The sequence below is a fragment of the Molothrus ater genome, chromosome 30, assembly GCF_012460135.2.
Source record: "Molothrus ater isolate BHLD 08-10-18 breed brown headed cowbird chromosome 30, BPBGC_Mater_1.1, whole genome shotgun sequence".
In the NCBI taxonomy this organism is placed as follows: domain Eukaryota; kingdom Metazoa; phylum Chordata; class Aves; order Passeriformes; family Icteridae; genus Molothrus; species Molothrus ater.
The window spans coordinates 2,064,635-2,077,482 of record NC_050507.2 but is presented as its reverse complement, the minus strand read 5'-3'; the positions used below and the strand labels follow the sequence as shown (position 1 = coordinate 2,077,482).

General features: G+C 45.9%; 1 protein-coding gene across 1 annotated transcript; it reads right to left on the bottom strand.

The window, feature by feature from the left end:
- Positions 1-866: 866 nt before the first annotated feature.
- LOC118697231 (forkhead box protein J1-like) lies at positions 867-6,548 on the bottom strand. Its single transcript, XM_054517682.1, has 3 exons — positions 6,072-6,548; positions 3,106-3,248; positions 867-1,474 (listed from the first exon to the last, which is right to left on the bottom strand). The coding sequence occupies exons 1-3, from the start codon at positions 6,546-6,548 to the stop codon at positions 880-882; spliced, it is 1,215 nt and encodes a 404-aa protein (XP_054373657.1). The 3' UTR covers positions 867-879.
- Positions 6,549-12,848: the final 6,300 nt, after the last annotated feature.

The window sequence follows — 12,848 nt, the reverse complement described above, 5'->3', positions numbered from 1 at the left end:
GTGCCAGCCCTGGATGATGGCACAGGGACAGTGCCAGCCATGGGTGGTGGCACAGGGACAGTGCCAGCTCTGGGGGGTGGCACAGGGACAGTGCCAGCCCTGGATGATGGCACAGGGACAATGCCAGCCCTGGATGATGGCACAGGGACAGTGCCAGCCATGGGTGGTGGCACAGGGACAGTGCCAGCTCTGGGGGGTGGCACAGGGACAGTCTCCAGCCTCCAGGGCAGAGCCAAAGCTGCTGGAGGGAAACCAGAAAGTAAAACTGGAATTCTTTTCTTTCTCTGCTTTGCTTTCTTTATTCTATCTCTTAAAAACTGCCAATAAAATTTTAAAAATTAAAGCCCCCAAATATCTTCAGCATCATTCCCCAAGCAAAAAAGAAAAAAACAGAATAAAAAGCAAAAAAAAGAACAGATACAAAAAAATTCCCTCATCCATAAAACCATCTACACCCACCCCTAAAGCCCCTCCTAAATTAATCAAATTGAATTGGTTTGAATTGAATTGAATTGAATCTAATGTAATCTAATGTAATCTAATGTAATCTAATCTAATATTAATCTAATGTAATCTAATGTAATCTAATGTAATCTAATGTAATCTAATCTAATATTAATCTAATCTAATCTAAGGTAATCTAACGTAATCTAATCTAATATTAATCTAATCTAATGAATGGAATGGAATGGAATCTAATCTAAAATCTAATCTAATCTAACCTAGTCTAGTCTAGTCTAGTCTAATCTAATCTAACAAATATAATCTAATCTAGTCTAGCCTAGTCTAATCTATCTAAGCAATCTAATCTAGATTGTTTCTAGTATAATTAAGCAAATCTAATCTAATCTAATTTAATCTAATCTAATTGAATCTAATTTAATCTCCCATCTCTAATAGAGCCGTAAAGGGGTCAGAGTCCCAATCCATGAGCTCCCTGCTGGCCTGGAAGTTTCCGGCCTCCTGCTCGTCGGGGATGCAGCTGAGCAGGTTCCCTGTCATCTCCTCGGGCCACGCGGCCTCCAGGAACGCTGTGGCCATCAGGGTTTCATCCAGGCCTGGTTCAGCAGGGCTGGGCTCAGGGAGGGCCTGGGGCCAGCCCTGTGCCCTGCTGGGGTGCAGGGGGGAGGTTCCAGGCTGCCCCAGAGCACAGAATTCCCCCTGCTCCGCGGGGGCATCCAGCAGCGCTTCCCACTCCGTGCTGCTCTTCAGCTCCGTCAGCTCGCCCGGCCCCTCCTGGCACCCCTGGGCACCGCTGGGCGCCCAGGGCGCCTCTGCCCAGGGCTGCTGGCTCTGCTGGGCCTCTCGGTGGCAGCTCTCAAACTCCTCGAACTCGCACAGCAGCCGCTGCAGCTCCGTGCCCACCTCGAGGTCGCCGCGGGGGACGGAGGCGGTGGCGGTGCCGGCGGGGCTGGGGACACGCCGGGGGCGCTTCTGGGCTCTCCTGGAGGCTGGGACAGGATCTGGAAGGGCCCTGTGGGACAGAGCTGTGTCACCGTCGTGTTTGGTGAAAAATCCTCTTTGCCCAGGGTGCTTCTCCTGGGAAGCCGAGAAGGCTCAGGGAAAAAGGAAAACAATTCGGGTCTCATTTGCTTCTCCTGTGTTTCGCTGCTTTGGAATGTGGTTGGAGATTGTTCCTCCAACTACATCTGCAAACAGGTGATTGTTTCATTGGTTTCTGCTGTGGACATTGGACACTGTTTACAGGTGATTGTTTCATTGGTTTCTGCTGTGAATTGTTTGGAATTAATGAATTAATGGCGCCAACTGGGGCCAAGACGTGTCGGACTCTGGAAAGAGTCACGAGATTTCATTATAATCTTGTTAAACCTTCTGTCTGTATCCTTTCTCTGTTATCTAGTGGAGTTTAGTATAGCATTCCTTTATATAATATAAAATTATATATAACATAAAATTATATGTAACATAAAATTACATATATATAATTGAGGAGAGAAACTTCTGGGCTTTTTTTCCTTTTTTAGGAGACAAAGGATAATTTTGTCACTCTGTCAACAGCGGGGCACATTCCTACACTCCAAAATTTCCCTTGAACTTTGAGAGGGTGACCTGAGAGTTGTCTCTGTACAAGGATTAGCTGCAAGTTGTTAAACCAGTAAAATGAATATGCATGAACCTATTATGAGACCTTATGCATATGTACAACCAAGGGGGGATAAAAAAATATATATATTATAATATATATAATATAAAATTATATATAACAACATAACAATGAGCCTTCTAAGTACATGGAGTCAGATTCATTCCTTCCTGCCATGAGGGATCCCAGAAAATATCACACCTGATAATGACTTTCATTCCTAATAATCACTTTCATTCCTAATAATGACTTTCATTCCTAATAATCACTTTTTTTCTTCTTTCCTTGGTTCAGCTCCAGAGCCCCACTGAGGGGTGTTTTACCAGGAGCAAGGACCTCTTGCCCTAACTAATTTTTTTCTCTGTAAAGAGCTTTGTTATTTTGCCCTTTATTAAAACTTTTCTGTTTCCAACACCGCCACAGAAGCCATCCTGCTGATTTTATCCATCTGAAGTAGCTGAGCTATCTCAAACATGATACAAATCACCAAAATCTTATAAAATCTAGCTCGAAGAAACCCATATATCAGTGGATTTGGGTTTTTTCCCTCTTGCACCTAGTTTGGTGTACTCTATAGAGTTTTGTTATTTTGTCTTTTATTAAAACTTTTTATTACAACTTTTCTCTTTCCCAACACCACCACAAAAGCCATCCTGCTGATTTTAACCATCTGAAATAGCTAAGCTACCTTGAACATGATACAAATCACCAAAATCTTATAAAATCTAGCTTGAAGAGACCCTTATATCAGTGGATTTGGGTTTTTTCCCTCTTGCATCTAGCTCAGTTTACTCTATAGAGTTTTGTTATTTTGTCTTTTATTAAAACGTTTTATTACAACTTTTCTCTTTCCCAACACCACCACAAAAGCCATCCTGCTGATTTGAACCATCTGAAATAGCTAAGCTACCTCGAACATGATATAAATCACCAAAATCTTATAAAATCCAGCTCAAAGAAACCCATATATCAGTGGATTTGGTTTTTTTTCTGCAAATCACCTGTGCCCTTTGAGGGTGCTGCTCTTGAGACACTGGGCGTATTGGGGGTGAAGCTTCCAGAAGGCTCCTCTGCCCGGCTCCCCCTTCTCACGGGGCACCTTGACAAAGCGCTTGTTGACGCACAGGTTGTGCCTGATGGAGCTCTGGAGGCAAAAAAAAAAAGGAACAAACTTTTAAAATTTTAACATTTTAATAGTAATAAAATGGTTGTAAAAATAGTAATATAATTAGAGTAAGAAAAACTTGGACAATTAGGATTTAGGACAAGATGAGACAATAAAAACAAAGAGTTGTGGATGGTCTCGGTACCTTTTTCTGGGCAAAATAAGCCCAGAAAACAGAGGATTAACCCTTAAAAGCAACAGCCTGTTGCATATTCATACACCTCATGAATGATTCATAAATTCCATTCAAACACAGGATTCTGGCTGGGCAGTGTCAGCTTCTTCCTCTGAATCCTGAGGTGTCTTCAGCGCTGAGCAAGGCGGGAATGTGAAAAATGCCAATCATTTCTTTTTAAAATTTTCAAAGTTTAATAGTAATAAAATAGTTATAAAAATAGTAATATAATCAAAGTAATAAAAATTTGGACAATTAGGATTTAGGACGATATAAGACAATAAAATGGACGGGTCAGGTACCTTTTTCTGGGCAAAATAAGCCTGAAAAATGACACACATTAATAGAGGATTAACCCTTAAAAGCAACAGCCTGTTGCATATTCATACATCTCATGAATGATTCATAAATTCCATTCAAACACAGGATTCTGGCTGGGCAGTGTCAGCTTCTTCCTCTGAATCCTGATGGCCAAGGGGGGAAGAACTCGATAAAAAAGCAATAAATTCTCTTTCTCTGAAAGATTCAGGTGTCCTGTGGCTGCAATCTCGGTGGGAGTCCTCCCCAAAAAAAGAATCCTACATAGCATTGTTTCTATTTTAATATTATGCTATAGCGTAAACTACATTTAACACACTACTTAAGAAAATTAATACAACACAACTTTCTAACATAACACATATAATATTCATTTGAATATTTGGAAAAAACCAAGCATAAAATGCACATTTTTCACAATATTTAACACACTACTTAAGAAAATTAATACAACACAACTTTCTAACGTAACACATAAAATATTCATTTGAATATCTGTGGAAAGCCAATCATAAAATGCACATTTTTCACATCCAGGACTGGGGGCTGTGCAGAGCCCTGTGTGGCCATGGAAGGCTCCAACCATCCTGTCCCAGATTATAAAGCAAATTGAATTCTGTTTTTCATCTGTATGGCAGTTGTCTTCTCCTCGATGGGCAGATTTCCTTATCTCTTTCACACCCACTCCTCCCTCCAGGGGGGACATCTGCTGATAAGGGGCCATTGAATGTCACTGCGTGTCTGATAAGAACTATTGTCACCATGATATCTTCTGAAAAATCCTCTTTGCCCAGGATTTTTCTCCTGAAAATCTGAGAAGCCTCAGAAAATAATGAAAACAACAATTATCTGATTGCTTTGGAGAGCTGGAGATCGTTTACCAACAGGTGCATGTTTGATTGGTTCCATGTGAATTGTTTTAATTTAATGACCAATCACAGCCAGCTGTGTCAGACTCTCTGAATCAGGAGTTTTTATTATTCATTCTTGTTAAGCCTTCTGATGTATCCTTTCTCTATTTCTTTAGTATAGTTTTAATATAGCATTCTATAATATAATATAATTATAATATAATATAATATGATATGATATATGATATGATATGATATGATATGATATGATATGATATGATATAATATAATATAATATAATATAATATAATATAATATAATATAAATGATATAATAAATATAATTTATATAATATAATAGCATAAATTCTATATAATAAAATATCATGGTATTATGAAATATAATATAATATAATATAATATAATATAATATAATAATAAATCAGCCTTCTGAGAACAAGGAGTCAGATCCTCATCTCTCACCTCGTCCTGGGGACCTCACAAACACCACAAACTACAGCATCCCATTGGGAGATGCTCCACCCAGAGGGAGGAGCCAAGAATTCCTACCCGGATAGAACCTGAGATTTCAAACATTCCTACCTGGATAGAATCTGAGATTTCAAACATTCCTACCTGGATACAATCTGAGATTCCAAACATTCCCACCTGGATACAATCTGAGATTTCAAACATTCCTACCCAGATACAATCTGAGATTTCAAACATTCCTACCCAGATATAATCTGGAGATTCTGAAACACCAGCACAGCTTCTCCACTGGATTCCCAGAGGAGCAGCTGCCTCTTCCACTGGATCTTCAGAGGAAGATTCCACCCTTTCCTACAGGATCCCTGCTCCAGCAGAAGCACCCCTGACACTGCAGGAGGGCTGCAGCCACAATTCCTGGACTGATACCAACACCCTGACCCACAGGGTGTCAGGTTGGGTTCTGACTCTGGCAGTGTTGTTCTAGTGCACTGCATTGTTTATTTTATCCTTTTATTTTCTTCCCTATTAAAGAACTGTTATTTCCTGCTCCCATATTTTTGCCTGACAGCCCCTTAATTTCAAATTTAAAACAATTCAGAGGGGTGGGGAGGGTTTACATTTTCCATTTCAGGGGTGGGTCCTGCCTTCCTTAGCAGACTCCTGTCTTTCCAAACCAAGACAAACTGTTATTTCCTGCTCACATATTTTTTTGCCTGAGAACCATTAACTTAAAATTTATAGTAATTTGGAGGGGGGGAGATTTACATTCTCCATTTCAGGGGAGGGTCCTGCCTTCCTCACCACACACCTGGCTTTCCAAACCAAGACAAACTGTTATTCCTGCTCCCATAGTTTTAATAAAAAATTTATAGCAATTCGGCTGAGGGGAGGGTTTACATTCTCCATTTCAGGGGAGGCTCCTGCCTTCCTCAGCAGGCACTTTCCAAACCCAGACGCCTCCTCCTACCTGCCAGCTGGGGTGGGCACGGCGGAAATAGCAGAAATTATCGCTGATCCACTTGCAGATGGCAGCCAGGGTGAGCTTGGGCTGCTGGCTGGCTTCCAGGGCCATGCAGATCAGGGTGGCATAGGAGTAGGGTGGCTTGACGTGGCTGTTTGTCCTGTAGTCGATGTCCCCTGGGGGCCCAGGCGGGGTCACAGCCCCGGGCAGGCTCGTGGTGACCAGGGAGGGCGCGGGCGAGCGCGTGATGTCGATGTATTGGCAGAGCTCCTCGGAGGTCAGGGGAAAACCCGGGCTCTGGAAGTCCACCAGGCTCACCAGGTTCTCCCAGATGCTGCAGCGGTCCTCGGGGTCCTGGGAGATGGGGGCCAAGCCGAGGTGGGCGCCCGTGAGGTCGGCCAGCCACAGCAGGTCGGGCTGGGCACCGCTCTGCTCCTCCTGGCCGGAGCCCTGAGCTGTGGGCACGGGGCTGGAGCACACCATGGCTCACAGCGCTGGGTGGATGCTGCAGGAGAGTGAAATAAGGGAAAGGGCAGAGTGAAATAAGAGATTTTTTGTCACAGACATCTTTTATGAAAAATCCTTTCTTTAGGATTTTTCCTCCTGAGAAGCTGAGAAGCCTCAGGAACAAAATGAAAACAATGATTATCTGCTGTTGTGGAATGCAACAGGTTGATCTTTGATTGGCACATCTTAGATGTTTGTAATTTATGGCCAATCACAGCCCAGCTGGCTCGGACAGAGAGCCAAACCACAAGCCCTTGTTATTCATTCTTTGCTATTCTATTCTTAGCCAGCCTTCTGATCAAACCTTTTTATTCTATTCATTTAGTATAGTTTTAATGTAATATATATAATAAAATAATAAATCAAATTTTATATGATTTTCAAATGTAATCTATATCATAAAATAATAAATCATAAAATAATAAATCAAATCTGAAACATGGAGTCAGATCCTCATCTCTTCCCCAATCCAAGAGCCCCTGTGAACATGGTCACAATTTTTCATGGCTCACACTGCTGGGTGGATGCTGCAGGAGGAAGAGGCACAGTGGAATAAGAGATTTTTGGAGTTCACTTGTCTGATGGTGTTCACAGGAGTCTTAGGACTCCCCATTTCAGGGGAGGCTCCTGCCTTCCTCAGCACACACCTGATTTTCAAACCAAGACTGGGTTGCTGCTGGGTTTTGGCTGACACGGCTGGGTCCAAGCCCCTCCTGGCTTTGGAGCTGTGGTGCCAAAACTCCAGCACCAGCTGGGGGTGGCTGGGGCAGCTGAGACATAAACTTTAAGGAATTTGGAGATTTTAGAGGAGCTAAGCTTTTAGTTAGAGATAAGCTTTGAGTTAATTGAAATAAATGGGTAGGCCTTGATGAAGTTAAGAGTTAGTAGTTAATTAATAATTGATTGCTTGTCAGCACAATGTTTGGTTAGCTGGGTTTCTAATGAAGAATACAGAAACTGATAAATGGCTTTTAGGAACATCAGACAATTGTAGGGCTCCTCTGTTCTGAAACCAATTGAAGACGGGAATGGGAGTTCTACCAAGGGTTCATTTGTCAGATTTGCATTGAAAAGGTAGAAAGGTCAGAACGAGGAAGACTTCATTTACTTCCTCATTTTGGGACCCCTCCCCATGAAAGGGACCCCATTTCAAGGGACAAACTGCACGTGCTTAATGGCTTTTGAACTAATTACATTATGGGGCGGGGAATGGGATGTACCAGAGTTATGAATTTGTATTTGTAATTTGGGTACTCAATACTTGTATAGATAAAAGGACTCTGCAATCACCTGTAAATTGCAGTGTGTATTTGGGAATTATCCCGCAATAAACATCCACTTTCTAACTCTAAACTGTCAGAGAGTTTTTCTCTGTCACAGTTGGATATCGGCACTAGATCTATATCAATATCTTTTAATAAATCAGTGGAGTCTATTTATTCTGTATATCGCTTCAAGAGGGTTGAAGTTCTGCGAGGTGCAGCCGCTGCCTGACACCCAAACAGGAGTTCCTGGAACACCTGGGGCCTGGCTGGGTGACACCTCTGGGTGTTGGACACGGAGCTGCCTGCCCTGGGGGGTTTTACAGCCCTGAGCCTCGGGAAATTCCCTCTAAGCCCCCTAAACCCACCAGGCTGGCACTGCCCAGCGAGGTTTTGGCAGGAAAGAAATCAGCATCCCCTCCCAGCCCTTAAACAACACAAACCCAGTCCTGCATCCCACCAAGCGAGGTTGTTGCTCACAGGTAGCAGAAAGCTCCAACACCCCAACACATCGCAGGGTCCAACACCTCCACCCTAAAAACCTCATCCATCCCCCTATCCCGTCCCTGCCACCAATTTCCTCCCCTTTGCTGCCATTTGTTTGCCATCTCTCCCATCCCCTGGTCCCCAAAACCAACCCGTAGCAGGGAGTGACCCCAAGCCCAGCGTCCCTCCGAGCGAGCGGCAGCTTCAGCCTGCGGGGAGCGGGGATGCTGCGCTGGTTCCGGCTCCGGGCTGCAAATCCGGGATGTTGGCGTGGCTTTTGGGCCAGCAGAGAGACAAGGAGGGAGGGAGAGGGAGCGGCCGGAGGGCAGCAGCGACCGCTGGCCCAGCGGAACCGGGGTGGAACCCGGGGCGCGCGGGGGACGCCGCCGTTTGGGGCGGGCGGCTCGCGGGCGGCTCCCGGGAACGGGCATTCACTCGCCTCGTGGCCAAACGGACTCTTTGGATACTTGTCAGGCTCAGCGGAGCGGCGGCACCGAGCCCCGGTAGCGGGGGAGCCGCGGCATCCCCGGAGCGCTCCCTCCTCGCCCGTTGCTGCAGCCCCGGGAGAGGCGAGCGAGCCCGGCCCGGGAGGGAGAGCGCGGAGCGTGGAAGGGCAGGAGCGCAGGAGAGACGGGAAACCGCTGCGGGGAAAGGAGGAGGGGAAAGAGCAGCGAGACCGGGAATGGTGCCCGGGGGTGCCGGGGGACCCGCGGTGCCCAGGGCGGGGCAGCGGCCCCGAAGGCGATGTCCTGCCCTGTGTCCTGCCCTGTGTCCTGCTCTGTGTCCTGCCCTGTGTCCTTCCCCGTGTGTGTCCTGTGTCCTGCCCTCTGTCCTGCCCTGTGTCCTGCCCTGTGTCCTGCCCTGTGTGTGTCCTGTGTCCTGCCCTCTGTCCTGCTCTCTGTCCTGCCCTGTGTGTGTCCAGTGTCCTGCCCTGTGTGTGTCCAGTGTCCTGCCCTGTGTGTGTCCTGTGTCCTGTCCTCTGTCCTGCTCTCTGTCCTGCCCTCTGTTCTGCCCTGTGCCTTCCCCTCTATCCTGCCCTCTGTATGACCCGTGCCATGTCCTCCCCTGCGTCCTGCCGTGTCCTACCCTGTGTCCTGCCCTTTGTCCCATGCTGTGTCCTGCCCTGTGTGTGTCCTACTGTGTGTCCTGCCCTGTGTCCTCCCCTCTGTCCTGCTCTCTGTCTGTCCCGCTCTCTGTCCCACCCTGTGTTGTCCCCTGTGTCCTGCCCCCTTGTCCTGCCCCGTGTCCTGCCCTGTGTCCCGTGCCGTGCCGTGTCCCACCAGGTGTGTGTCCTACCCTGTGTCCTGCCCCTTGTTCTGCCCCGTGTCCTGCACTGTGTCCTCCCCTCTGTCCTGCCCTCTGTGTGTCCTGGTCCCTGTCCTACCCTGTGTCCTGCCCTGTGTCCTGCCCATTTCGTGCCCTGTGTCCTGCCCCGTGTGTCCTGCCCTGTGTCCTGCTCTGTTGCCATGGTGTGCCCTGCCCTGTGCCCTGCTCCATGTCCTGCCCTCTGTCCCTTGCCGTGTCCTGCCCTGTGTGTGTCCTGCCCTGTATCCTCCCCTCTGTCCTGCCCTGTGTCCCACCCTGTGTCCTGCCCTGTGTCTGTCCTGCCCTCTGTCCTGTCCCCTTGTCCTGCCCCCCAGGAGCACCCTCAGCCCTTTGGCTGCTCCCCGTGCCCCCACCCCGATTCTGGCTCCTCAAGCACCACCCACAGGCCTGAGGTTAAAGCTCGGGGGACGGGGGCGCGAGTAGAACCCCGAATCAAAGGGTTAAAGGGGTGTGCCCTGGTTGAAATCACAAAATCACAGCCAGGGGTTTGTAAGAGAAATCCTCCACTGACCCCTGGGTCACCCTCGAGTTTGAAATTCACTCGAAGGTTTGCAGGAGAAATGTTTAATATTAAAAATCCTCTCATTTATGGACAGATTCGACACATTCTACTTGATTGGCTGACTAACAAAAACATCTTTTCACAAACAGTCCTTGAGAAGAGTAGAAAAACAGAATAGGAAAACACCTGATGTAAAAAAGCGAAAGGAAAGGAAAGGGAAAGGGAAAGGGAAAGGGAAAGGGAAAGGGAAAGGGAAAGGGAAAGGGAAAGGGAAAGGGAAAGGGAAAGGGAAAGGGAAAGGGAAAGGGAAAGGGAAAGGGAAAGGGAAAGGGAAGGGAAAGGGAAGGGAAAGGGAAGGGAAAGGGAAGGGAAAGGGAAGGGAAGGGAAGGGAAGGGAAGGGAAGGGAAGGGAAGGGAAGGGAAGGAAAGGAAAGGAAAGGAAAGGAAAGGAAAGGAAAGGAAAGGAAAGGAAAGGAAAGGAAAGGAAAGGAAAGGAAAGGAAAGGAAAGGAAAGGAAAGGAAAGGAAAGGAAAGGAAAGGAAAGGAAAGGAAAGGAAAGGAAAGGAAAGGAAAGGAGCAGCCACACGGGGCCGCTGCGCCTTTGCAGAGGAGGCGAACGCGCCTCGCTCGTCTCGGAATCACCCAACGAGTGCGGCCAAGGTGTCGGGTTGGGGTTGGGGTTGGGGTTGGGGTTCGATGTTTGGTCAGGGTTAGGGTTGTAGTGAGGGATTGGGTTTGCTCTTGGTTTGGGCTTTTGTTTTCCCTTTAGGGTTATTTGGGTTATTATTCAGGTTTAGGGATTTTGTTTGGATTATTGTTAGCATTGTCTTTAGGATTAAATTTTGGGTAAAACACAGGGATTTCTGGGATTAGGTTTTTTTAGCTTTAAAGGTATGGTTTGGTGTTGGTTTCTGCTTACGGGTTAGTGTTGGGTTAGGGTTTGGGTTGGGATTAGTGGTTGGGGTTGGTTGTTTGGTCAGGGTTATGTTGAGGGATTGGGTTTGCTTTTGATTTGGGCTTTTGTTTTTGCTTAAGTGTTATTTGGGTTTGGCTCAGTACTCAGGTTTAGGGATTTTGTTAGCATTATTGTTAGCATTGTATTTAGGGTTTGATTTTGGGTAAAACTTAAGGATTTTTGGATTAGGGGTTTTTTTTTAGCTTTAGAGTTCTGGTTTGGGTTTGGTTTTTGCTTATAGGTCAGTGTTGGGCTAGGATCAGGGGTTGGGGTTGGTGTTATGATTAGGGTTAGGTCAGGGTTAGGCTTTAGGGATTGGGTTTGGTTTTGGTTTTGGCTTTTCTTTTACCTTTATTGTGTTTGGTTATTTGTGTTTGGTTTCATATTCAGGTTTAGGGATTTTGTTAGGGTTATTGTTAGCATTGTATTTAGGGTTAGATTTTGGATCAGACTTGGGAGGTTTTTTTGATTATAATTTTTTAGCTTTAGAATTATGGTTTTTGGTTTGGTTTCTGCTTATAGGTTAGTGTTGAGTTAGGGTTTGGGTTAGGATTAGGGGTTGGGGTTAGGGTTAGGTTCAGTGTTTGGTCAGGGTTATGTTGAGGGATTGGGTTTGCTTTTGATTTGGGCTTTTGTTTTTGCTTAAATGTTATTTGGGTTTGGAATAGGATTCAGGTTTAGGGATTTTGTTAGGATTATTGTTAGCATTGTGTTTAGGGTTAGATTTTGGGGGACACTTAGGGGTTTTTAAATTAGGGGATTTTTTAGCTTTAGAGTCATGTTTTTTGTTTGGTTTCTGTTTATAGGTTATTGTTGGGTTAGGGTTAGAGTTAGGGTCAAAGTTAGGGTTCAATGTTTGGTCATGGTCGTGGTTTGAGATTGGGTTTGCTCTTGATTTGGGCTTTTGTTTTACCTTTAGTGTTATTGCTTTGGGTTTGGGTTAGGATTCAGGTTTAGTAATTTTTTAGGGTTATTGTTACCATTGTCTTTAGGGTTAGATTTTGGGTAAGACCGTTTTTTTAGATTAAGTGTTTTTTGCATTAGGGTTTTTTTTAGCTTTATAATTATGGTTTTTGTTTAGTTTCTGCTTACAGGTTAGTGTTGGGTTAGGTTAAGGTTAGGGCTTTAGGGCTAAAGTATTATTTCTAGGGGATTTGGGTCCTGTTTGTCCTGGCAGCTTTTTCTTGGAGCAATCCTTGAGGTATTGAATTTTGGAGCCGACATTTAAATTTCTGCCACGAGCTCCTGCAGAAGAATTACTGATCCTTTCCACATAATGAAATCATTTAGCCCCAGTGTTTCAGGTGCAGATTTGGGGCTGCCTGTTGTATGTAACAACCAGCAAAACCCTTCCGTGCTGCCACCACCACCTGGGCACCCACTCCAGCACCCAGCCCTGTCTTTACATAACGGCCTCAGAGCCTCCTGACTTTTCCAAGCAGCAGATTACGGCACATGGCTGCCAGGGTGACTCCTTAAGCCCTAAAGCTGCTGCCTGAGGTAAGGCAGAGCGTGAGGCTGCCAGGAGGTGTCACAGCAGGGTGAGGCCGTGGTGACCGCGCTGTGCCTGGCATCTGCACATTCAGCATCAGCATTCTGCTCTTCAGCATTGGCGTCCTCCTCAGGATCTTCAAATCCAGCACCGAGATCTGCACCTCCAGCACCGGGGTCTTCATATTCAGTGCCAGAATATTCATATTCAGCACCAGGGTCTTTATATTGAGCATTAGTATATTCATATTCAG